General features: G+C 42.3%; 2 protein-coding genes across 4 annotated transcripts in view; both read left to right on the forward strand.

The window, feature by feature from the left end:
* LOC124995607 (NACHT, LRR and PYD domains-containing protein 12-like) overlaps nt 1–26,610 on the forward strand; it is a 1,019,357-nt gene that overhangs the window by 511,067 nt on the left and 481,680 nt on the right. The window lies entirely within an intron of this gene.
* LOC124995618 (polypyrimidine tract-binding protein 2-like) lies at nt 9,926–24,909 on the forward strand. 3 transcript variants are annotated; one of them, XM_047568126.1, is made up of 14 exons: nt 9,926–10,037; nt 11,108–11,135; nt 14,043–14,103; nt 15,693–15,865; nt 16,029–16,169; nt 16,403–16,549; nt 16,637–16,747; nt 16,893–17,103; nt 18,085–18,200; nt 20,975–21,008; nt 21,517–21,609; nt 22,435–22,651; nt 23,307–23,384; nt 23,464–24,909. In XM_047568126.1, exons 1-14 carry the CDS (start codon nt 10,030–10,032, stop codon nt 23,591–23,593), a joined length of 1,548 nt encoding a protein of 515 aa, XP_047424082.1. In that variant the 5' UTR covers nt 9,926–10,029; the 3' UTR covers nt 23,594–24,909. The 3 variants fall into 3 exon arrangements, with proteins under 3 accessions (XP_047424082.1, XP_047424083.1, XP_047424085.1); XM_047568127.1 differs by having other exon boundaries at nt 16,893–17,091; XM_047568129.1 differs by having other exon boundaries at nt 9,934–10,037; nt 14,043–14,061.

Raw genomic sequence — 26,610 nt, forward strand, 5'->3', positions numbered from 1 at the left:
TTTACTAGTTTTTATTATTATTTGTATCTTAATTTTGAGTGTTCATATACTTTAATATATATTTTTATTCTGCATTTTACTTCATTCTGTTTTTAACATTCTTATATCTTACTATGTTTTTATATTCTATCAATTTTATATTCTTATTTATTTATTTATTGATCTTTTATTATTCATCTTATCCTTTTTACAGTCTGCATTATTCTCCTGCATTCGTCCTTTTGTTGTTATTGTTGTTTGTTCCACTTTTTTTAAGATATGATTTAAACAGTTCCCATGTAAGAAGGAGCTGAAGGCGACAGTGGGTGCGACTGAAGATAAATATGAGGTGAACATAAGAAGAAGAAGAACGTGTTGGTCAGAGCCTGTAAAGACGTGGATCATCTCCTCTTCCTCCTGTCGTTCCACCTGAAGCTCGTACCTCTGGTTACAGCCTCGAGTTCCTGCAGAGTTCCTGCAGAGTTCCTGCAGAGTTCCTCTGGTCTCCATCAGCTGTTCCAGTACGTGGTGATGAATGAACATGAGTCTGTGTGGACGCTTCTACAAGTTCCTGCGGTCTCTCTCTCTCTCTGTCTGTCTGTTTTATATTATTATTATTATTATTATTATTATTAGGTTGTTTACCAGTGGAGCAGAATACCAAGCAGTCGGGGGTGGTGAATGAAAAGTGACGGAGGGGGGGTGGGGGTGTGTTGAGGGTTGCGGGGCGTTCGAATTGAGAGCAATTTTTCAAAATTTGATCCAATTTCAGTAAATTCTCCAGCCTCCAGTTTTCAAAGGTCCCTCCACTCTCCTTTCCAGCGAGTGACAGGCGGAGAAGCCCGAGCGTGGAGGCTTATGTAGTAATATAATCACCCACCCGCCCCCCCACCTACCTACCTACCTACCGCCCCCACACACACACACACACACTGACGTGGGGCACATCCACACAATATTGGCACAGCTGCAGCACCCAGGGTGCCTTATGATTATGAAGATGAGGGGAAACAAAGAGCTGCGAGCTGTCTGCTGGCTCACGGGGCCCATCATCACTTCCCTCCGTCTCTTTCTGTCTCTGACCTGCAGACGAATTCTAAACATTTCACCTGATTCTCAACGCCGTTTAAAACCGGAGGAGTTCTTCCTTCCGCATCGTTTCTGCTGCTTTTTCTTTTGCTTCTTGTGTCGCAGTAACGTGTTTGAAATGAAGCTCATCCTTCAGAACTGAAATCATCAAATGTAACGATGGTGCCAGAAGGTTCTGGGTTCTAATCCGTGGGCCGACTGGGCCCACCCCCCAAAGACATGCTGGCTGGAGTTAGGTTCATTGATTCTAAACTGAGTGAATAACCCTGAGATAAACTGGAGACCAAAACGTTTGGAAGGAAGATCAGATTAGCAAATAACAGATCATAGTTTCACTGGTTTATACTTTGCATCAAAATAAACATGATTATTATCTAAAGTTTTTACTATAATTATCAGGTATTTGAGTGTTTCTTTCTTCATAGTAATTTCCTCTGGCTTTAACAGCAGCATCACATATATGAGGGATATTTGTTTGAAGACTCTGAAAAACCGAAGAGTTTAAGCGAATAATTCAAACTGTGATTTGTTTTAGTTGTTTTTTTTTTACTTTAGCACCAAAGTTGTGACTCTTCTTTTGCTGACATGTTCTGGTAACATTAATGTAAACTGAGGAAAATTATGCATATCAATAAAATGTATTAAATACCTTCCAGAAAACATAGAACTCATGCTGGTTTATAAGAAAGAGAACATTGTGAACAGAAACTCCAAACCTTAGGCCTGTAGTGTGTATATTTAATAATAATAAGTACTATTGTTAGGTAGAATAGGTCATAGAGAAGATGTTTAAGTTTTAGCTGCTTGTTTATGTTCCTATATTTCTCTTTTATTTTGAGTAACATGATTTAGGTTTTTATTGCTGCTTCACGAAAAAGGAAAAATAAAGTCATATTTCTATTACACGTTTTTCACATTTTGAGTCACAAACTGTTCCCTAAGGAATTGTGGGGATTCACACTAAGTGTTGATGAAGCTCAGAGTGGAGATGTGGCCTGAATATAACTTCCTGTTTCCCGAGGACACGTTTCCTTCACAGCACCAGTGACTTATGACACGCTGGCTGATGATCTGGGACAAAGTCACTCTCGTCTGTATTTTATTTTATTTTTTTTATTATTGTGCATCTCACCACTGGATTATCACAGCACTAGATGCAAATGGAAACTTTCATCACACATCAGGGAGGACGTAATCGGCAGCATCAGACGATCACATTCACGTTAACACCGCGCCATTAGCTCCGGCTGCTTCCCCATAAACTCCTCAGCTTCTAGCAGCGTTTTCTGTGCTTGTGTGTGTGTGTGTTTGTCCCGTCTTAATGCTGTAATTATCCTTTGGTGTAATGCCTTATGAGTGCCACTCTGAGTACAATGATGCTGATGGTTTTTATTTGATGGCTGATCTCCGCCCCTCCAAGATGAGCCACGTCTCAAGAACAAAAACAGTCTCTGAACTCTGGCTCTTTTTCTACAAACTTGAATAAATCACATACCATCGTCTTTAAAGTTGCACATCTCGTCTCAAAACATTATGATGGTATTTATTTTAAATCAGGTTCTGTCCTCCATGCTTCTTTCCAATCAGGCCTCAAATCCGGTCATTCCTGTAAGAGGAGAAAGAGGGAAAAGTTGTTGTGCTACACTCAGACCTCCTCCCCACGGCCGGACATTTCCCTCAAACACTGGTGGTCAGTGTTACCAGATGGGAAAAGACAAATTATCGTTCCAGAAGCTAAAATTATCGTACTTATCGGACCATCAGTAAAACATTACCACAGACCATGTAGTGTATCTTATAATGCAGCTTTACCTTTAAATAAACTAACATCCCTGTTTGTGTTTGCTAATTATCATACTATCGGAAAATAGATCATGAAGTCTTTTTCTTTGTTGCCATTTTCTTTTTACCTAAAAACATGAGGCTGAACTCAGACGCAGAGAGATTTACGGATGAAGCCAACTTTATTGAAGAAAACCTGACAGAGGAAAACCAACGAGACGAAAGTCTCGCCAAAGAAAAACCACTCCAACGGAGGGAAACCAAAAGTCTCCTGAGGTAAAGTACAAAGAAAAAGGCGCAATACTGAGACAAACCGTGGGCATGAAAGGCTGAGGGTGAACCCACGACATGTATATATACATACATATGGGAAATGGGGAACGGGCGGAAACAATCAGCAAGACACACAGGAGGGAAGGGGAAGTGACCTGACATGAGAGTTACTTTTCAAAATAAAACAGGAAGTCACGAGACACGACGGAACAAAACCAGAACCTCACGCGTTGTGACAAAAAGAAAAACCTTTATTCAACTTCCAGTTTCACTGAGTTGCTGTTTCCGAAACTTTATCTTCAAAACATTCACAGCTGCAAATCTGCATCAGTGAATTAGAAGCTAGAAGAAGAAGAAGTCTAATGTAATTTGCATCAGCTGTGCTGAGTCTCAGTGTTATGTCCTCTTCCTGAAACAGTTTGACCCCTTTGAGGACCATTTCTGTGTTTTCTGTTTAATTACTCAGACTTTGCAAATTCATCCTACGGGCCAGAATGGACCCCCCTCCTGCCTTAAGGGATCTCAAAAATAAGGAACCAGTTCAGAAGCAGCCACCTCGGATCAGGCAGCACTCTTCAGTACCCACTCAGAATACAAATGCAGCGCTGCCTCCACAGCCCACTGGCCGCTGGATAGACTAACGTCCCCACTGACAGCCGCTCTCTGTGAAGACAACTGAAGAATGATGTCTCCAATCGAGCACCAAATTGGAAACAGAGCAGGGGAGAATATTGAAGCTGTTGCCTGGACGGCGGCGCATTGATTCAGTACAGTGTGGAGGCAAAGGAGACGGCTCTCTTCGGGTCAGTGTCCCCGCGGAGACACGCGGGAAGTTCCGCGCAGTCACATCGGAAATCCATACACGTTTATTATCACATGCGGAATGTGATGTTGTTTTAATATCGGAGCGCTGGAGGAACACAGGGATGCTGGACGGGAACGATACATGGCTTTGCTATTACAGTCGTATGGAACCTCATTATCGTGACCTCGTTATGAAAAATACATCGGCCCGAGTTATGGCTGCAGCGATCAATATTTTAATGACAATTAATAATGACTGTACATAATGTGAAAAGGCTCCAGCGCTCAGATAATTATCACCAATTCTTCAGATAAGATAAGATAATCCTTCATTTATCCCATAGTGGGGAAATACTCGGTGTTGCAGCTGCAGACAGTTTAAGGCCAGAGTTGTTCCAGCCACATGGAGGGGGTGATCCCCCTCCACCTCCACAGGCTCTAGAGGGCAGCTCAGACCAGAGTCCACCTTCTTCACCGGCCTGTTCAGCCTCTGTTTGTCTCTGAGAACCTGTTCCATAGTAGATGGTTGATGCCACCAGAGTCACTGAAGGACCTCGTAGTGCTCTCTGTACTCTGAAGGACCTAAGTGGCCTTAGCAGGTAGAGTCTGCTCTGGTTTTTCTAATAAAGTGCACTAGCATTGTGCAGTCCAGTCCAGTTTGGTGTTCAGGATTATTATTATTATATCCTTTATTAAACCAGGTAAAAAAAAAACTCACTGAGATTAAAACCTCTTTTTCAAGAGTGACCTGGCCATGGATTTAAAACCATCAATGAGACCCGCTCCTCAAGTTTTAGATCATTTTGCACCATATTTCAGGTAGAAGGAGCTGAAGAACTAAAAATTATTTTACCTTTTATTATTATGTGTCTACCACCAGCTCCTTGGGTTCAGCTAAAAAGAGATATTACATGGCCATCTATGCTGTCAAGATCAAAAGTTGAAAACAGGTAAAGATGGCCTCAGACGCCATCTTGAATTCTCAGAATGAAATTATATTTTCTGAAACCTCCTAGTCAGGTGAATGTTGTAGTACTTGTGTTTTGTGTTTCTGATGTTCTTATATGCTACAGTATTGAAAGAAAGAACATAATGAAACAATTTATGCTTTTGATGGTTTGATGAGCGGCAGTGACCTCCATATTTAACAGCAAGGTTCACAACTGGGTTTAAATGAAAGCTTAGAAGGTTCCCTTTAAAATGATACCAAACACAATATTATTGATCACTGGTAAAACAGGCTATGCGCCTGCGTCAAACAGGCAATTTTACTTAGGGGGTGATTAACTTCATGAGCTGATAACCAAGATTTAGCTACTTACCTGGAAAGGCTATCATACAAAAAAATTACCTACAAACATATATCTTTCCAAAAAATATAAGTAGCCTTCGTCCCTTTGAGTGATAGTGAACAGTGACATTTTGGGCTCCAGCCCATCGACTATAAGGCAAAGACCAGAACTAGTGAAGCGCTTAGATGAGACTTCTTTAACTTCATAGTTAAACTTAGTGAGTGTGATGGAGGCTGCATCAATATCAGAGTGATGCACATTTAGAAAGACAGCAGGAAGAGATCATGCATAAAAATAAAATAAATTCTTAGTTAAAGTTGTGATTTGAGTCGATGTTCGTTATATAACCTGAGCTGCAGTTTCTTTCAGTGAAGTAACAGAAGTTACTGTGGGCGTGTGTCAGCCCTCCACAAAACCCATATTAGTGAACTTGTCTGAAAGCCTCAAGTAAAGTGTGAATATCTGCTGCCGCTGCTCTGTACTTGATTTATTTTTTTAATTTTCTTTTTTTTCTCTCTCTCTCTCTCTGTTGGACGGCATTCATGCAAACAGGTCAGTCCCACGTCATTAGTTTTTCAGCAAAGTGGCAAAGCACATAAAAGTCCCATTCTGCAACGCACCACAATCCATGAGTGTTTGTGATATTTCCACCGAATACATTTGCATAATAAGATATTCTTCCTACAGCTGTTGCTCGTAAATGATGGATTGTTCAGATGTTTGTAGACATGGAGGAATGCGATTTGAAAAAGAGTTGTTCAGTCATTTAGGAGTTGGCCTCCCTCATGTCGATGTGAGGAAGAAGAAGAAGAAGAAGAAGAGGTGAGAAAACAGGTCAAACGTCGTGGGAGGGAAGTTTTCAATAGCAGCGGTTAACATGTTCATTCAGGGATGCCCGGCACATCTGCCTGTCCCTCATGTCACTTGCGTGCCACGTTGGCATCCCTGACATCCCTGACATTCACACTGGGCTGCGTTTTAGGACGGGAGGCTTTTTAGTCGGTGTCACACATACGTGCTCACACACACACACACACACACACACACTCTGCAGGCGTGCATGCTGTCACTCCGAGAGAAAACTGGAAAGGACAAAATGAGAGAAATCAAAATGTCAAGCTGGAGGGTCACAGTGAAACATGACAAGGAATACTGCCTCTGTAGCGCAGAGGGGCGCCGACGCCGTGATTTTAATAAATGGGTTCTCTGACCCTGCAGAAATATTCCTTCTCAGACAAGTTGACATTTTATCTTCCTGCCGGTTACTGTGACACAAATGACATTTTACTGTTCTCTGTTTAAACGGTTCAGTTTTAGGATGTGACGGGCTAAATTACCAGCCTCCGCGGGGATCGGGCTCGTTCGGGAACCTCCACTGCACTCCTCCACTTCCTCCCGAGTGCGGGTACGTCCCGCGGAAGCAGCATCAACTCACACTCAAAACTAATGTGGCCGATTAAAGGTGAGGGAGGGATCGGAAGCGACGTCTGGCGACACACAGCTCGCACCTCCAGCAACACGTCCCCGTCCCTCCGCAGACAGCCTCGACTGGACGGGAGCGCCCTCGTCCTCACAGGTCGCTCTGTGATGACATCACCTCTGGCTGAGTCTGTCACAGTCGTCGTAGCGACGGTGCCTCCGCGGTGACACCTCTGTCAAAGAGAGATGAAAGCTGTGTGTTTGCATGCAGGGTAGGAACGCACACACACACACAAAGTGTCTGTAAACAGTACATGCCTGTTTTTATAAAGTGACCGCGGGATCTGGGCCTGTATTTACCGCGCGTCTCCACAGAAGGACACTTTCAGTTTCCTTCACATTTCTGACAATAACTTGAAGATTTCCAAAAATATCAAGATTCAAGGACTTTATTTGCAGTCGTGGCCCATTCGGGTACAGCGCTAAATGCACATGTTCTCAGTGGAATATTGAAAGTATGCACCCAAGTTCAAAAGTTTCGCATGAAGGTAGAAAAATTGAACACGAGACTGAATATTTTTTGCACCTGAAAGTAGACTAGTGCACGCAAGGTTGAAAATTACACCTGAAAGTAGAATTTTGCACATGTATTTCACATGAATGTAGTCTAGACTGAAGGTAGACTGTTGTAGAACAATGTCGTGAGGCAGCTGGTATCTGTAACCCTGCAACCTCTCAACCTTAACACTAGATTAATATTCAAGAACTTTATTTGCCATTTGTACACATATATATATAGAATATTCATGTTGCACACAAAGGTAGAACAATTGCTGAAGTTAACTCCCCAATCTTAACCCTAACCCTAAACCTGAACCTAAACCTAACCCTAACCTTAGTTTAGCTTGTTGTGCATGAGTTTATACTGTGTCATGATCTCCACGAGTAGTTTGCCGGCTCGTGTGAGAGGACGCAGAGGTGAGCTAACCTCTAAAGAACTGTTGCATTAACAAAGATGCACATTCACACAGAAAGGAAGATGAGACATTATTCTTCTCAATGAAACATATGATTTAAAATAACATACATGTTTATGGTCCTTATAGGGCATGTAATAGATAGAATATCATGTCCTGCTCTGCAACAGTAACGGCTTTGATGCAACTGACAGTTTTTGCTGCAATAAACCAAACTCCGGTTGCTCATCTGCAGCAACAAATAATTAATAAATAAAATGCAATAAATACAAATTTAAAAGAAACATGAAGGCGAATGTTTTTTTTGTTTTTTGTTTTTTAAAAAACTAAATGTTGTGATTTTGTGTTAGAAACAGCAGTGTGATTAATGTTCTGTATAATTATGTTTGGGCAACTCGCGCTAGTTAAAGTTCGGAGGGATGGTTTCATACAAAAGAAGCCACTTGTTGAGAAGCCATGAAGCATTTCTTTGTCAGCGGCAGAAAATTTCTGTGGTGACTTAAGAGCTCATTTCAGCAACCTATTCCCCCACTTAGCCCAGCCACATTGTTTTTCTCCATATCACATTTGACAGGCTTGTTTTTTTTTTTTTTTTTTTGCCCACCCTCCTTCTTGTTAATAATAATATGACTTGTATCCATGGTGCAGCGGGCACCGTGCAGGATGTAAGTCCACTGTTATTTCCTGAGCAGTGAGCAGCACTGATAAACGGCAGTGATTTGCTCAGCGTTTGACAGTTTGCTTATTTCCTTTTTCCTCAGAGGGCCCCTCATCAGCTAATTTCAACATGGCAGCCTCAGAGGCGCAGGTCTTTGGGGAAATGTCATTTTTAATTAAATCCCAGGTCCTTTAAGATAAGCAGTTAGGCGTTAATTTCACCCAGGGCGTGACGTTGTCAGGAGCCCAGGAGCATGACGTATGTCTGTCAAGATTAATCATTATGCAAAAAAAAAAAAAAAAAAAAAACACCCTGTTTTTTTTTTTTTGTTTTTTTTTCTCCTCCTCTTCCCCCTTCCATGTAGGAGTCCCTGACAGCCCAGCGAACAGAACGCACCATCTGAATGGACAGAATTTAACGGTCCCTGGATGTCACTGTGCACGGGTCCCATGACGTCCTGGAAATGTTTTTATAACGTCAATCAGGAAGTTTTGAATAATCAGGAGACGTCGTTTCCATTGATCATCGTGTTAAAGACATTTTTATTTAATTCCTCAGTATCTTGACGACAGTCTTCAATGGGCCATTTAAAGGCTTTTGAAAAGTATCAAATGACTCCATTGAAAGTGAAATGTGTCGCTCATCGTGCAAGAACACAGAGCATCACCATCTACTCTGCAGCTCCTCTCAGCTCTATAAAACTATTTAGCTCCTGTTGATTCTTTGGTTTTATGTTCAACAACAACCTGGTTTCCAGAAGAAGCAGCTCAGATAAACAGACTAAAGCAGGAACCAGTCTGTCGTAGCGACTGATGATTTATCCGGAAGTGAGTGCTCATTTGTCACGATCACAAATCTTCAAAAACACGTGCTGGGGTTGGTTGGAAAGGTTTATTTAGTTTGGATAAGATGATGGACGGCACCATGGCTCTGACTGTGATCTGCACTCATAACAGGATGCTGCACATTTCAAGTGGAATCCATCATGATGAGCTGCTCAGAAAGTTCCTGGTTCCACTAGAGAACCACCTGGAGAGGAACTTAAAAAGTCTCCTTATCTATTAGTCTTACTAGTCTCTTACATTTATATTAAATCATATTTATTGCTTTATATTCTGGTGTGGTATACCTTTGTATATTTTATAAAAAGCATATTTCCTCTCTCTATCTATATATATATATATTCTAAATGTATGTATATTTTAGATATACTTTGTATATACTGTACATTTTTAAATGCACTTTCTTTTTACATATATATGTTGTAAATATATTTTATTTCATATACTTTGTGTGTTTTTACACATCCCTTTATTTGTAAATGTATATTTTATATAGGCGTTTGCATATTTTTATAAATTATTTGCATATATATATTTTTTATGTAACATTTTTGTTTGTTTTATATATATTATTTGCATATATATTTTTTTATATAACATTTTTGTTTGTTTTTATATATTATTTGTATATATATTTATTTTATGTAACATTTTTGTTTATTTTTATATAGTATCTGTATATGTATTTATTTTATGTAACATTTTTGTTTAGTTTTATATATTATTTGTATATTTCCATACATCCCTTCATTCATGGTGCGTTGTTTTGACCGTTACGGGAGCCCGGGGCGTTCAATCGGCTTCGGAACCTTTCGGCTGTTTCCGCCTTCGCCTCCATTTTGGTTTTCGTGTTCGGCGTCAACTGGAGAAAAAAAACGGGGCGAAAACGGAGACGTTGAGAAATTGCAACAGAAATGGACGGGTAATTATTATTATCATTATTTTATTTTTTATACCGGTGACGTTAAATGAACCTTTACAGCCCGTGTCGCGGTATCGCGGAGCACTGCGTGGTACAGTGCGTCATTTTGTGGAGAAGTTGAGTTGAGTCGTAATCTGGTGTGAACGTGTTTCCATAGCCACGCGCTCCCTGGTCTGTTGAGGAAGTGTCCGATGCTAGCAGGCTAACGCAACTTAGCTGTATTTTTTATCACATTACCTGCGCTGAACCCTGCTGGTGTCTGTGGTTAAATGATCCTAGCGTGTGTGGCTACCTCCGTGGGAGAAGTGCTAATGCACCACATTCAGTCAGTGATGTGGCGCGGTGAAGTTTAGCGAACCGCTATGCTAACTCCCCACTGATCCTTTGTGTTGTGTGTCTGTAGCTTTAGCTGAACCAGTCCTGTAAATCAGTATAACCCAGAATTGCATGAACATATTTCTCGTGTAATAACACAAGCTGTAAAACCCACAGTTGATTTTAAACTTAACCCCATTAACGTTACTTTCGTTTTTTCTAACACTTTTGATCATTGGTGTCAGTTGGACTTCAGCAATTTAAACCTCCAAAAATTAAAGTTAAAAATTTCTCCCAAGTTCATGTTATGCTTCTTTGTTGTGTTTGTTTGTTGACTATCTAAATAGGTCTTTAAATAAAAATGACCCACCACCACCACCTCACATATACATCTGGAGAACCTGTTACATGACTGTAGAGAAAGGTGCAGGAAAATCTCACTGATTGCCCTTAAACTGGAAAGAGATTATTAAATATTGAATAACTGAAGATAGTAGGAGGTTTAAAAGTGGGCTTTGCTCTAAAGAATACTGTATAAGCTTTGAGTATTTCCTTTAGTAATGTTAAACTATTTGTAGGGGCTGAAATAAGACTTCATAGATGCATCTAACCAGGAAGCCTGATAATGTTGGTGTGGTTAAAAATAAATGATGTTATGCAAACGCATCTATTTACATAATCTACACACATGACTGGAATGGGCATATTATGCATTCAGCCTTCTCCTTTTCACATGTAAATAATTTCTCTTTCAGCATCGGTGATGTTGCAGTTGGCGTGAAGGTGAGCAATCAGATTTTGTTTCTGCTTCAAGTTCACCACACAAGTCGTGTGTTTGAATTCAGTCTTCAGGCCAGAAAATAGTGCAGAATATCTACCCCAGACTTTTTGGAGCCATGTGATGTCTTCGCTGAAGAGAAAAAAGATATTTGGCTTGAAATGAATATGCAAATATTCACATTTGGTCCGTTTTCTGTTAGATTTAAGTGATTAATCAGTCGCATTTAAAAACTGCTTCATTACAGCTCATTCACTTATGGACTATATGACACTGGTGGCTCATTCAAGCCTCTAAACTCACAGACATGTGCAGTATTTGACATCTAACCCGTGAGACCGCACAGGATGTTATGTGGCGTCTGTGACCGAAGGGTCCCATCGTCTTGTCCTTGGTGTGAAGGGAGAACGGGTTGAAAAGCCAGAAAACCAACAAATTCAAAAGTTAACGCACTCAGCTGCACATAAAAAATGAATCAGGGATATCCAGTTCCATTTTATTGCTCCCTATCTGATCTTGGCCATTGTATTATTCAGTATTGGCTAATTTGAGTCCAAGTCTGATCATGTGTCAGTCAGTCAGGTAATGAAAGCTTATATATTTGATAGTATATTTTATAGTAGAATAGATCTGAAAGCTATTCCTTAAAGGTTTTCTTTTACTTTAGTTTATATAGAGTCTTCTTCATTGTGCAAAACAAATAAACAACTAAAAGTATATTGGCTCTTATCACAGAAAAACCCTTAGAGCCAGACGGTTTGAACAAACTAGATAAGCGATAAGCAAACTTTAAAATATATTGTTAAAAAGCTCTGGGGTCAGTACACGCAGAACTCATCGGCATCGTTTCATATCGTTTCTCTTTGTCAGGATTCTCGCTGTCTGGCTGCTTTTGTTTTCCTGTTGTTACCATCTCACTCAGTGCGTTTACATGCTATGTTCTGGGTGATGTCCGTGTCCCAGTTTACATGCAGTGGAGAAAATCAGATAACTGACGGGAATCTGTCCTCCACCTCCTCCACACTAGGTGGCGATATGTGTCTTTTCATTTGGATAATAAACGTCATATAATAAATGTGGTTCATGCAGCAGACTGGCATTTCAAGCAACAACCAGATGGAGAATATTTCAGCTTTCAATCTCGTACGTAATGTGCGTTTTACTTCCGGTGCAGATAGATGGCGCTGTCCTTCAGCTGGCTCTGAAGTCTGATTAAACGTATACATAACAGTTCCACCAGCCTTATCTGGGCGTCTTAATCTGATAAGGACAACTCTGATTTTAGTCAGAGTTACATGTTTACATGCACTTAAGTTGTCCAGTTAGAGTCCGATTAGGGCAATAATTAATTTTTTTCTCGTGCATGTAAACGCACTGACTGTTACAACCGTGCACTAGTAGAGATACCCCTGGTTTAAAGCCAACTTAGCTTCTTTTGATCTGGAGTAATCTCCACACTGACGAAGGGGAAAAGGAAGGAGAGCTACAAACTCTTTATTTGCCTTAAACAACCCGCTGGTGAACATCATCCTGTCAACAGGCCCCAGCGTTGTTTTCATGCTTTCAAGGTTTTTAACAGTGTTAGATCTCTCAAACTTTCCAGCAACTACACACTCACTTACATCACACACGATACACACAAGGCTGCTTCCCTTAAAAGGTAAAAACTGGGCCAGTAGCACAGTGTAAAGTGCTTCAACACATTCATGTTTGGTCTTGGTTTAGTGCAGCTTTAAAACAAACACTACAGGTTGATATCGATCAAAATGATCATGTAAATTTCCCATTAGAACCACAAGATCAGTTTCAACTCAGACTTTATGCTTCATGCTGGCTGAATGGTTGACTTGTAATATTGACTTGTAATATGTCCAGCTCTCAATGCTAAGGCATGCTATAGCTAATGGACGGTTACCTGGTGTAATGCCAATATGTGAATGGGGGAAAAAGGATAATAATGTATTTCAAGTCTTTTGTACTACAAAAATGAACCAGATTGACATTTTACTATTGCGTTAATGTTGGAATAACCAAATTCCCTCCAGTGCATCAGAATAACTTTAATAAAATTTAAGCCCACTGCTTCTCTGGCTTCCTCACTTGATTTGTTGAGGGCCAGCTGTGTTTCGGCCTGCACAAAACAAAGTTAAAGTCCTCTCTTGAAGGGAAACGGAGCAGTCGTAAAATAGCGATTCCTCTGTTACTGTGGGTCTTTGTCACCCTGTTTATTTCATCAATATTTCAACGTCAAAGACAAAACGGAGTGGCTTGCCGGCTGTTGGAAGAGAAATCATCTCTTCGGATTCTTGTATCTCGTGCACTTTGTGCTCACATTTTGGCCTAAGTCTGACAACTTTATTACCCTTTCAATTTATTTGTGCTATGTTGCTGTAGCAGGGGCTGCAACGTCTAGTTTATCGTAACCATAAAGAATGTTAGTGACAGAAGAACAATTGGTTCAAATTCAGTCAGACAGAAACAAGGAGGGGGTGTATGAAGCTATTATAAAGTTGTGTGTGTAATGGGTCCCTAGCCACGTTCCTCGTCATCCCATCAGTCAGGTTTAAGAGCACAGGGCGCCTTGTAGCTCCAGCAAGCCTTCTGGGACCTAGTATAGCTCAGGATGAAATGACACATCTTGACATCTTAAATTCAGCAAGATTAAACCCACACTAGCAGAGGAGGAGCCGGACCACTCTTCTGTCGTTTTGTGCCCCTTCTCCACCTACTCCTCTGCCCTCCTCGGGTGCCTTTAAACTGTCTTCAGAGAGCTGTGTTTTATTGTTGTATTTAAGAGCCTGTCTGGAAAATGGAAATAGTTTCTTGATTTTTTTTTTTTCGTGTGTGTGTGTGTGTTTCCCCCAACGCTGTGTCTATAACTTTGTGTCTTTTGTCTTTTTTTTTTCCTGCAGAGAGGATCAGATGAACTGAGTATGTACAACAGTCCCAACACTGGCATGAGCAGTATCAGTGGTGAGTTCGTTCCGACCACCCCTGCAAAGGGAAGGGATTGGTGGAATTTGAATGGAGCCATTTGATGGGTTAGCGAGGCTGGCAGCATTACAAAGAATCAAAGGATTAATGTGTGTTTGAAAAGTGAAGCGAGCTGCGTGAGTTGAACTGATCTCTTCTGGGAGCTGTTTAGTGTCTGGATAACATCACGCTCCTCAGTAGGTGGGCACCCACACACTGTACGACAACAGACAGAGTGGATACAACTGCATCTTAATGCCTCCTCGGCGTTTAGCTGATAGCAGGAGCGTCTCGGAGAAAATTGCAGAATTAATGGTGGTGGTTACGTCACAGAGGAAACGATCAGAGTTAGTCTAAGAGCAACTGCAACAGAAGAGGAGCAATGCTCAGTACATACAGCAGAGTTTTTTGTCTTTTAATCAAAATTCTAGTGTTTAATTCCCACGCAACTCCCCGATGAAAGCTAAGGTGATGTTTTAAACAGAGAGAAGCATTGCAGAGTAAAATGAAGTGTCACCACCACGACATTGGTTGTGTTGTTGTGAGACGTGTACATCTTGTCTTGTGAGGCTGTGGTTGTCTGTGCCAAATGTCATGCAGGGTGTTAAACCTTTAATTTCTCACACCTGTTGGAGAGTTTAATTTTGTTATGATAGGACAGTTTTAATTCAGTGCAGCTGCTGTTGCTCACACACTTTACAGTTGCATTGTTTGCACTAGGGACCAGCTGATCATGCTGTGGAAGAATGTGAGTGACGGGACTGGGGAGCCGTCTCTCACCATGTATAGTGTCATATAGCTGGACACGACACGGCTGCAGGCGTTAGTCCAGGTCCCATTGTTCCCACTGACGTCTTTCTTTTCTGCAGCTCATATGTTGAACTATTAGCCGCTCGAGTTTTTCCAGGCCGCCCCGGTCGGTGTTTACATCCCGTCCTCAGCTACACTAGAAAATGTGACGTCAACCAGTTTGTTACTGCAAGACTATTCATCCAAGTTCTTTCCAGTGCGTTACATTTTTAAAACTGCCACGTATTTGAGTAACTGTTGAACTAATGAAACTGTAATTCAATATATTTCTTTATTGTAATGGAAACAGGGGTATTTGGAGTTAACTTAACTATCACTCCTAGTGGCTAGTCCTACACTTGGGGGTTTATTTTTTGAGTTTTTAAGTAGCTGGTAGCTAGTTTCCCTGGCACGCAGCTGATTAGAAGTGCGGGTTCGTGGGCGTTGCCGATGTTTCAGACCTGATATTAGTTATTCCTCGGTGGCGTAGAGCTCAACTGTTTCCTCAAAAAGCTGGAAACCAATCATTGAGCTGCAACTTATGGCTCCTTTAGCACGAAAACATGCTAATTTGCTAAGTGCAAAACCACTCACCTGCTGCCTTGGATGTGCAGAGCTGTAGCTTCAGTAGGTGCTAGTAGACAAGGTGCTGCTAAAGAAGTCAGACAGTATAGAGAGACAGACTAACACAGGGTGGCTTTTATGCAGAATACAGAAAAATGTATTGTTTTTAAGATTTTATGGATTGACTAAACAGTATTGCAGAGTTCGGTTAATCAGTGCTTGTGCTGTAATTGTAGATGGGACTTCCAATGGCAGCGACAGCAAGAAGCTGAGGGTGGAGGAGGCTCCGCCGTCCCGTGTAATCCACATTAGGAAGCTTCCCAACGAGGCCTCAGAGACCGAAGTCATCGCCCTCGGCCTGCCTTTCGGCAAAGTCACCAATATCCTCACACTGAAGGGAAAGAACCAGGTGAGTGGATGTTTCACAGCGCTGCGTTGAATTAGTAATGTGCAAATTTGTGAATTGGAATTGAATTCCATAACATTACCTGGCAAATTTCAGAATAAGCTGTTTTTTTTTTTTTTTTTTTTAGCAAGTGTCAGATTATGTGTTTTTGCTTTTCTGCATTCAGGCTTTCTTGGAGATGGGAACAGAGGAGGCCGCCATCACTATGGTTAACTACTACAACACTGTAACTCCTCACGTCCGCAACGTGCCTGTCTTTATTCAGTACTCCAATCACAAAGAACTAAAGACAGATGCTGGCAATCAGGTTAGTGGAGTGTTTGGTGGTGAGGACATTTAGGAAACACTGCACCCCTCCAAGCTTCTCAACCCAAGATTTTATTTATTTAACTGTGTAAAACCTGAAATCAACCTGTTTGAATCTGCTGTTAATGCGTGTCCTGTTGTCTTTGCATTAAATGTCAGTAAAATGGGTCGCGTTCTTGTTGAGTGGGTTCCATTGATTAAAAATAGCGATCGACAGCTTGTGTTTGTTCACAGCGAACCCAGGCAGTGCTGCAGGCGGTGTCGGCCGTCCAATCCCCGGGCTCGGATGTTCAGGAGATTCTGGCTGCAGCCTCCAGTCCCGTGCTCCGGATCATCATCGACAACATGTTCTACCCGGTAACGCTGGACGTCCTGCAACAGGTACGGCTGCTGCTGTTTGTCGTGATTGAGCCTGTTACAGGATATTTCACCGCTCACCGTTTCTGTTTCGTTTCGCTGCGTTTGCAGATCTTCTCCAAGTTCGGCACCGTCATGAAGATAATAACGTTCACCAAGAACAATCAGTTCCAGGCACTTCTGCAGTTCAGTGATCCTGTCAATGCACAGCAGGCCAAACTGGTGAGAGGCTCATTCCTTGCAGTTCCCACTACTCATACAGGTCTAGGCTTCATGATATACATCGGCGTATATAAATTCCTCGCCATTAAAAGGAGTCCAGTGTGGTGTGGTTCACAGTGCATGATATTTCCACCCCCCCTGCCAGGCACTGGACGGACAGAACATCTACAATTCATGCTGCACGCTGCGAATCGACTTTTCCAAGCTGGTCAACCTCAATGTTAAGTACAACAACGATAAGAGTCGGGACTACACTCGGCCCGAGCTGCCTGCTGGTGACGGTCAGCCCAGCATCGACCCCTCGGTGGCCGCCGCCTTCAGCAAAGACTCCAACTCCCTCCTCGGTAAGATCCCAGGTACATCACCATTTTTTTTTCTTCCTCTTCTTGTTAATCTAGTCTGATGCTATGACGGCAGCCATGTTTATTAAAACGATGAGGCCATGTTATTGCATAGTGTAGTTCTTGTGTTTTAAATATTGATTGAAGGGATGTCTCAACCGGTGTCTGGGCCAATGCAGGCATTTCTAAAATGATTGGATCAGTGTCTGACTTCAGACAAGTCTGATGGTGTGTTGTTGTAAAGAAAAAATCAAAGCCACGTCCCTATAGCATCAAAACATCTTCTTCTTCTGGATTAATGGTGGTTGGGGGATAAATAAATAAAATTCAGTGAAAACATAGAAACAACAAACACTGAACGCTGCAACATTTAAAAGAAGAGAAAAGTTTCCTGGAGACTAATGTTCCAGAGGGTTAGAGAGTTTATGTAGAGAACACAAGGTACGAGCTCCCCCCTGCACATTACATTAACACTACATTAGAGGCAGGGTATGTAAAATCTGGGCTACACTCCTCCACCCTCCTCTTCTTGTTTATACGCTGTAGCTCCAACCTCTCCCTCCTCCCCTTGAACATGCACGTCGGTAGAGCAGTTATTCAGTTATACACCGTGGCCGAGTCACAAACAAACATTACTTCAGCGTAGTTATTCACTAACAATGGGACGTGAACGTGCATGACTTATGTATAGTATCCAACTGGAAACCTTTAAACTCTATTCTAATGTTAACTTTGACAGAAAGATTTATTGGACTCGAGGAGGAGACGAGGACAGACTTTAGGAAGCTACAGGAGACCAGCCGTAGGACGTTTAAGATCAGATCAGAGGGTAGAGAGACTCGGGTCGGGACATCCCTCTCAGTTGACGTGATCCGTGGACTTTCAGTCCTGAATAGAGAGCGTCAGCTGTGCGCGCGCTGGCTTCCTGTCGTATTGCTGTGGTTCAGTGGACGTGCCGCTCTCCATGCCATGATTGTTTTGTCTGCTTCCCATCAGGAGCCCTGAATCCTCTGAGCGCGGCAGCGGCCGCCGCTGCTGCTGCCGGGAGGGTGGCTCTGGCCGGACAGGCGGGATCCAGCGGGGTCCTGCTGGTCAGCAACCTCAACGAGGAGGTTAGTAACGCGTGGAAACACCGGTCACGTTGTACCACCCAAGGCTTAAACTCCACCACCCTACCCACTACCTCCATCCATCTGTTCCACTTTTTTCTGTTGCTCTGTTATGGCCCATTGTCCTCTGAGGTGTGGTGCTACTTCCAGTGATTGGCCTGTTTCTGTCATTCACAATACTTTAAACATTTAATCATGGGGTTTAATTTAAATACATATTTGATCTGACAACTTGAATCAGTTAAACTTCAGACATTTAATTTGCCGTCGATCTACAGCCGCTGTGTGATCTTGGACAGTTCATGTTCAAAATACTCAAACAACGAGGTTTTCTCATCCTGTTGTCGGGGCTTGGCTGCATTGATCAGCCACAACATTATGACCACCTCCCTAATATTGGTGACTCATCAGAGAATGGACCTGGGTCAAAAGATTCCATCAGAACCTCCTGTCAGTGGTCATAATGTTGTGGCTGATCGGTGTATATGTTAAATTATGGCCGTCTTTTTTTCTTTTTTTTTTTTTTTAATGTCCAAACCTATTTAACACATTTCTTTAAATCTTGTTTAAATAGCTCCTGTGTCTTCTCGTTATCTTATTTGTGGACTCACTGAACTGTCCCAGGACACGGCCCATGTCCCACCTCTGGAGTCCAGACTTTTCACAGCTGGACAGGATCTTTTTTGTTTCTTTATTTTATTTTTATTTTTTTTATTTTGTCTCACTCTTTGCTGTATTCCTGTAGTGTCCTTTCCATGCACCATCGTTGCTGTTTATTTCTTTTATCATTTAGAGAGAGGGAGGGAGCGAGGGGGGGGATTTTCTGTTTCCGTCATGGCACCAGAACCCTCCTCCCCCCTCCCATTCCCCTCTTCCCTCCCTCCCTCCCTCCTCTTGCCAAACTGTACCTAACTTGGCTAACTGTCTCTGTTCTGTTTTTCTCTCTAAGCTCTCCTCACCTCTCCTCAGCTCATATGAAAGCTCATATGAAATCATTCTGTGGTCTCCTAACCCGTGTCTCAGTCCCGGGAACAAACAGCTGCCTCTCTGCCCTCTTTTTTTTTCCTTCTTTTCTTTTCTTTTTAAACTGTTCTTTTTTTAATTAGCTTCTTCTAATTTACCTGGTTGTCTCTTCTTGCTCATGTCTGACTGTGAATGGATGTGTCGTCCTGGAGACAGTATCTGAACCGTAGCTCTTACTAGTTAGGAAAATGTTTATTATGTCAATTTGATCCAAACACTTCAGCTACTGTGATTTTCTCACTTTCTTCCTCCTCGTCCTCTTTTTCTACTCTTCTTTCCTTCCCCATCTTTCTTCTTCTTCCTCATCCTCCTGGTTTTCAGCTTCCTCCTCCTTCTCATCCTTCTAGTCCCCTTTATCTTCTTCTCTTCCTCATTTCCATCTTCCTCTTTACCTTCTTCTTCTCATCCTCCTTCTCCCTCCTGCTTCTCCTCTTCCTCCCCCCTCCTGTCTCATTTCCATCTTCCTCATCCTTTTCTCTTTTGGCTTCCTCCTCCTTCTCCTCTTCTACTTTGCCTCATTTCCTCCCCTTTCTCCTTCCTTCTTTCTATTTCCCACCTTCCTCCTCCTTTTCAGTTTCCTCCTCCCTCATCTTCTTTCTCTCTTTCTCCTTCCTTCCTATTCTTTACTCTCTTCTTCTTCGTCCCGTGGGCCAGACCGGACCCCCTGGGCGGCCGGTTCTGGCCCGCGGGTCACGCGTTTGACCCCCCTGATGTGAAGCATTTAATTCAGACTTGAAGATACTGAGCTCCAGGTCCTTCGGCCTCGTGGACTTGTGTGATCGGCCTCGTGTTAACTCCTCTCTGGCCTCACATCAACTCCTGCATGTCACATTATTTCTGCTGGACAAAAGTTTGAACTGCATGGTCTCTTAACTAATCTTCCCCCCTCAGCTCCTCCTCCTCCTCCTCCTCCTCCTCCTCCTCCTCCATCCTTCTTCCTCCTCCTCCTCCTTCTGCTGAAAGATTGTAGATCTTCAGGTTTCTGAGCTGCTGCTGCTGCATGTTGTTCTTTATCCCATGGTTTATGACTTTAAATTGCTGTTTTTATTTTTTATTTCTTTACTTTATTATTATTATTATTATTATTATTATTATGATTTTGACCTGAGTTTAACCTTCACCCTGAGCTCGTTCAGGGTGAAGGGAGTTTTTTTTTTTTTTTTTTAGCTCTGAGTTATTTGCTGTATTTTGACTAAAGGAAACATTGAGCCGAGCCATTATCTCTGACCAGACTACCTGCATTATTCCAGTGTACTGACCTGTATTTTATTTTTTGTCCCTCCCCCCCTCCTCACTTTTTATTTTTCTTTTATTTCTCCCCTACCCCTCAATTTGCATTTACCCCCCTGTTCATCCTCCCTTCTGTCTCCCCCCCTCCTCTCTTCTCTCCTCCCCCCCTCCCACCACTCAACGTGCTGGTGGGAAAACCTCTTTATCTTTTTATTATTTTATTTATTTTCTAATTATCCTCCTCCCACATTAACCCCTCCCTCTCCCCCTTCCGACACAACCAAAACCCTCCTTCATGCCTCCTCTTTGGTCGCCTGCTCCCCTCCTCCTCCTCCTCCTCCTCCTCCTCCTCCTCCATGACCCACCACCTCCATCACTCTCCGGGGGGACAAACAAACAAACCACCATTCCTCCTACCTACCTCCGTTCTGGATCGATCTGTCCATCTCTACCTCCGCTCCGCTCCGACTCTTCTACCTCTCTACCTGTCTCACGCTGCTTGTTGCTCTTCTCTCCCTCTAAAGATGGTTACGCCCCAAAGTCTGTTTACCCTCTTCGGTATGTTATCGTTAGCTCTCTCTTTCTCTCTCCTTTCTCCTATCTTCTCTTTTTGTTCTATTTCCATTCTATCTTTGAGACTTTTGTCATGATTATTATTATTATTATTATTATTGTTAATAATAAATTCTTATGTATTTACATTTATTTGCGCACTTTAGTTTGTTTGGTAAAATTTAAAAGATTTTTGCATATTTTGAAGTTTTGGTTAATGTTTCTTACTTTAATCTGATAAATGCACGTTAGATTTTTTTTTGCATGCTATTTCTTGATTTATTTCTAGCCACCTGACACAGTTTGATAAGTTCTGTTTAGAGGGTGCCTCTCCTCTCTTTTACCTGTTCTCTCTACACACCTCTCTTACTGTGAACTCTGTGTGTACTCTGCTGTTCTCTCTTCTGTTTCTTTGTCTTTGAATATCCTTTGTCTACAGTGCTAACTTTAGATTTTCCTAACTGTCTGCTTTCTCTCCACCTCGCCTCTTCTCCCGCCTGCGGCTCTAATGCAGGAGTGTACGGTGATGTCCAGAGGGTGAAAATCCTTTACAATAAGAAGGACAGCGCTCTCATTCAGATGTCCGACTCCAACCAGGCCCAGCTCGGTGAGTAGAAGACCAGGGACCAAACAGTGTGGTGCTGTTGTTCAGTAACATCTGAATTAACCCTTTAAACCGAAATAATTGTCGGCGATTTGTGCCTTGGCTGAACCGTTGACTTGTCCATACTATGGACAAACCCATTGTGACGTCACACACTGGATTTTGAACCTTGAAAATGAAGCCCGAAGGGGGCGGAGTCAGCTGTCAACATGTTGGATGAGCTTTACTCAGACCAAGTGACCACTGAGACCACTGAGACCAAGACCATTTTTTGTACCAGGCTGTAAACATGTTTAATAATGCTGTAAAGTCAGGCTTAGTTTTGGAGCCTCTAGTGGCCACTTGATGAACTGCAGTATTTTGTACTTCTGCACGGATTTCATCTCTCTCTGGAAGTCTGGAAGACCTTAGTGACATCTCAAGGATATAACTAACGTTGTTTTTACCAACAAATTCGTCCAAACAACCCTCTCTTCCTGGGTCCAACCTGCAGCCAATAGCAGCAACTTCCCAGTGTTCAGCCTCATATTCAGTTTTGTGCATTGGTGAGTTGCGGTAATGTTCTGAAATGTTCTGGTCCTCCAGCGCTGCCATAAACTCTCTAACCGTCTCTGGAAGATTAGTCTCCAGGAAACTACTTCTTCTCTTCTAGTTTGACCAACATGATTCACCACCAAAGCCTGAACGCTGCCATGTTTAAAAGAAGAGAAAGTTTCCTGTAGACTAATCCTCCAGAGACGTCCCAACGTCAGAGGAAAATCACTTCTGTGTCGATGTGGTTTAAGCGTCTGCGTCACTGACCTTTCTTCTCCTTCGGTCGGACCAAAGCAATGAGTCACCTGAATGGCCAGAAGATGTACGGGAAGATCATCCGCGTGACTCTGTCCAAGCACCAGACAGTGGCTCTGCCTCGGGACGGCCTGGACGACCAGGGCCTGACCAAGGACTACGCCAACTCTCCGCTGCATCGCTTCAAGAAACCCGGCTCCAAGAACTTCCAGAACATCTTCCCACCGTCTGCCACTCTTCATCTGTCCAACATCCCGTAAGCACCGAGACAAACCGTGGTTTACGTGAGCTCTAATCCTCTCCACAGGGAGCAGGTCCACTTCCACAGAGCCTCCTGTGTTTCTAGACGCGTGGTAACGGAGGGACATTCAGTGTGATTCAATCCACTGCCTCATGTTTATTTTCTCATACTAGTATTAATGAATTAACCTGCAACATTTTTCACAAACCCAAAAGGCTTAAAATATTCGGGCATCGTGCCAGATCTCCAGCATGTGGTGTTTGATCGCGTGTGATGCAGAATATCGTCAGGTTTGAGCAGTTGAGTTCGTCTACCTCCAAACTAACATCAGCCAATCAGACGTATATTGTAAAGTTCATCAAACTGACAATATACCAGACTAGTTTTTTCTCCTCCGAGTTAACCTGTAACCTGCACGCGATCATACCACAAGTCTGAAATGTCCGAGTTTAGAGTTTTCATGAAGGCATCATCTAAGCCGGTTGAAAGAGTCACTGTTGAAAGATGGAGAATCTAGGAGAATGTGTCCTGACTGCAAACAAAGGGCTTAAACATAATAAGAATAAGAATAATGCTAATGAAACACAACAAACTTTTTATGTTGAAGAATTGTCCCCTGTGAAAGTAGTTGACCTGAACTCTGTGTGATTTGTGTCCTTCGTCTAAACAGACAGGATGTGACGGAGGAGGACCTGCGGCTGCTCTTCTCTAACGCCGGCGGCACCGTGAAGGCGTTCAAGTTTTTCCAGTACGTAGACGAGTCCCAAACATTTCCATTTCTGGTTCTGGTCAACCTGTCGTCTTCATCGTGTTCTCATCTTTCCCAGGGATCGCAAAATGGCTCTGATCCAAATGTCCACCGTGGAGGAGGCCATCCAGGCCTTGATCGACCTTCACAATTACAACATGGGGGGCAACCAGCACCTGAGAGTCTCTTTCTCCAAGTCTACGATTTAAGAGCTGGACCCGCGGGAACTGGAGGTCGGAAACCTTTCAGACTGTGTCTGGACACTGGGGGGGACCACGTTGATTTGAAAGTTGTTTTTTTTTTTTTCCTTCTTTGAGGGAGGGGGTTGTTGATCCTGTCATTCCTTGAGAGACTGAACCCTTTTGACGTGGATCTGTTTTTGTTTTTTTATTTAAAGAGAACAGTACTGGATCCTCCCAGCTCTTCTTAACTGTACCTCCATATTTTTATGTCAAACAGAACATTGACTGGTTGATTGTCCCCCTTTCTGATAGTAGATCAGCGTTTAACTCTTGATCTAGTGGAAAAGATACAGTACTTATGTGCCTTACCTGACACTATCAGCTGTTTCTCCAGGTGGACGTGTCCATCGGTCGCCCTCCTACAGAGGCACATTGGTATTGGATATTTTTGAGGGTTCCTAAGAATGCAAAGCCGTCTCCTCATCGTCTGAACATCGTTACAGGTTTTGAAGCCGCCAACCAGGTGTAGCGTAGTTTGATTTAGATTCTTAACATTTTCCTGTTTGAGTTGAGGCGAATATTCCTGAGGCGTCTTTTTTTTTTGCAGTTTAACACGAACTCCATTATTCCACAGACGTTCAGCTTTAGGTTGTTTTTTCCCCCCATTTTGACTCCACAGTCCATGCTTTAGATAAATGTGGCTCGTGACTAAGACTCTCTTTGTGTTTTTGAAACATTCTGTGCTTTATTCCATAGCAGTGAGGTGTACTTGTCAGTGACGACGTTTTGTTTTTGAAGCATGAATAGTGACGATAGGATCTCACGTCAGCAGAAAGTGTTGCATGCTGTGGAAGCGGTTCCCAGATGAGTCCACTGTGATTTCATTGTCATGTGACAGTTTACTTGAGAGGGCTACTCAGTTGGACCAAAGTTTCTGTGCCTTTAGTGTTCCTTTAATTCGTTCCCACACACAAACAAAACAGCATTTAAAATCCTCAGTTGTTGCATTTTGGGAAAAAACAAAAAAAAAAGATCTTAAAGTGTTGAGTTACTTCTCTTGTTTTTTTTTTAATGATAAACCCACCAACACCTCTCGACTGGAGGCATTTGCTCAGAAAGAATAGTTATGTATATTTTTTTCTTCCAAGTCCGATTTTATACAGCTCAAAATGTAAGGATTTGCTATCGCTCTAAAGAGACACAATTAAAGAATGAATTATTTTCTAACAAGGAGAGCTGCAACTTGGTTTCCTGCTTTTTGAGTTTTATTTCCCTCTCATGGTCTCTGGTGTATTTCTGCATTACCTCTGTAGCATGCCTAATAAAACGCTTCTGTAGCTCTACATTCACCCCCTCCGTCTCTCTTCTATCTGCTCCACTCGCTCCGTCCCGGCCTGAGAACAATCCGTTCGGAATCTGCTTGAAAACAAACTGTAAATGAGCCAGATTGAGCTTTGTGATTGTAACTAATTCACAGAACGAGAGGAGCGTTTCCTGATGCCTTGCTCTTTAATCGCTCTGTCTACTCCCTCTCACACCTTTTATCAGTTGCATAAATGGCCTCTGCTGTCACTTCTTCACGTGTTTGATGCTGCTGCCAGATTTAGAGGATAGAAGCTGAAAGCACTAACATTAATTACGGCTTCATTTAAGAATCTTTGGAAACACTCTTGTTGGACTGAACGGTGAATATTTCTGCTGCCCTGAACTTAATTCCTCTCAGAATACGACTAACACGATTTCATTTAGAGAAAAAAACCTGCATGGAGTTAATATATTCCAACCGATCGGAGCCGTTTTGTTGTGAACCAGTTCTGAAGTCGTTCCTGTTAATCTTCTGATCTGATTGGCTCATTAGAGTCGGTTCCTAACGGGAGAGACTCCAGATCATCTTCCGTGTTGCATCCAGATGATCTCGACCAGGGTCGGGCGTCGAAAAACGATTTTACTGATACCGATCGATTCCGCGTATCGATCCGATTCTTTCTTATCAATTCCTCCTGTCAAGTTTTGGTTTAGAAAAAGTAGGTGTTCGTGGTTTTGTCTATAAAAGCTTGTGTAAGAAAACATTGGGACGCAGGGTCTTAAATAGTCTAATTATTTGAATTAAAGGCCTTAAAATGTCTAAAATTCTCTTAAAATCTCATAAAATGTCTTAAATTTTGAAAGGTCTTAAAAATGTATCGACGTTACTTTTATTTAAAACAAATGTATAAACTTCAGTCTCACTTTAAAATGTTTTTTTTTTATGAGAAAGCTGTGAGGTGACTACACCGTCAGAATTTAACGAGCACAACCAGCTAGCTAGTAGCTAGCATGCTGCTGTGGGCGCGCCGCGGTGCGTTAGCTTAGCAGCGCAGAAAACAAATGTTGGGTCACAATAGAGAGGCTTCTTTTGTTTTAGCTAGTTTAAGCATGTTGTATTCCAATGTGAAAGAACTGTGAATAAATTCATATATTTTGCAAGTAAATTCCAGACCTCCTTTTTACCGGCATGGATGTGAAATGGGCCTTAAATTGTATTAATTGTGGTCTTAAAAAACCTGCAGAGACTCTGCATCATGTTGCGCTTTTAGCGAAGCCTCAACACTTGGTTTCAGTCTCTCCTCCATCGCGTCTTCCTTGTCGTCACGTGATGTGAATGATGAGCTTCGATCAACATAAAGATTCTACTTTCGTTTTGTGGCAGTTGGCAAACAACATTTTCACCGCCACCGTCTGGACGTCGATGTAAGGATTTAGCATGAAAAGTATCGATAAGCGTGAAGGCTGATGATGGCGATGAAGTTGGAACCGGTTCTAATATTGACCCTTTGATTAACATCCGTCCTGGTTGGTCCCAAATAACCAGCTTTAAGGTGCATGTGTTCAAATCTGCATTAATAGTATTACTAGTCAACGCAGCATTCATTCCCTCTAACTTGAGCAGGTTGACAGAAAGCTTGAAGCACTAATGGTGAGTAAGGTTTCCAGAGGACCAGAGCAGAGGCCCAGAGTGCTTTGGTGAGTATTTTCAGTGTTTAATACTTCAGTTCTGACCATTG

This window comes from Mugil cephalus, chromosome 18 (genome assembly GCF_022458985.1).
Source record: "Mugil cephalus isolate CIBA_MC_2020 chromosome 18, CIBA_Mcephalus_1.1, whole genome shotgun sequence".
Classification (NCBI taxonomy): Eukaryota; Metazoa; Chordata; class Actinopteri; order Mugiliformes; family Mugilidae; genus Mugil; species Mugil cephalus.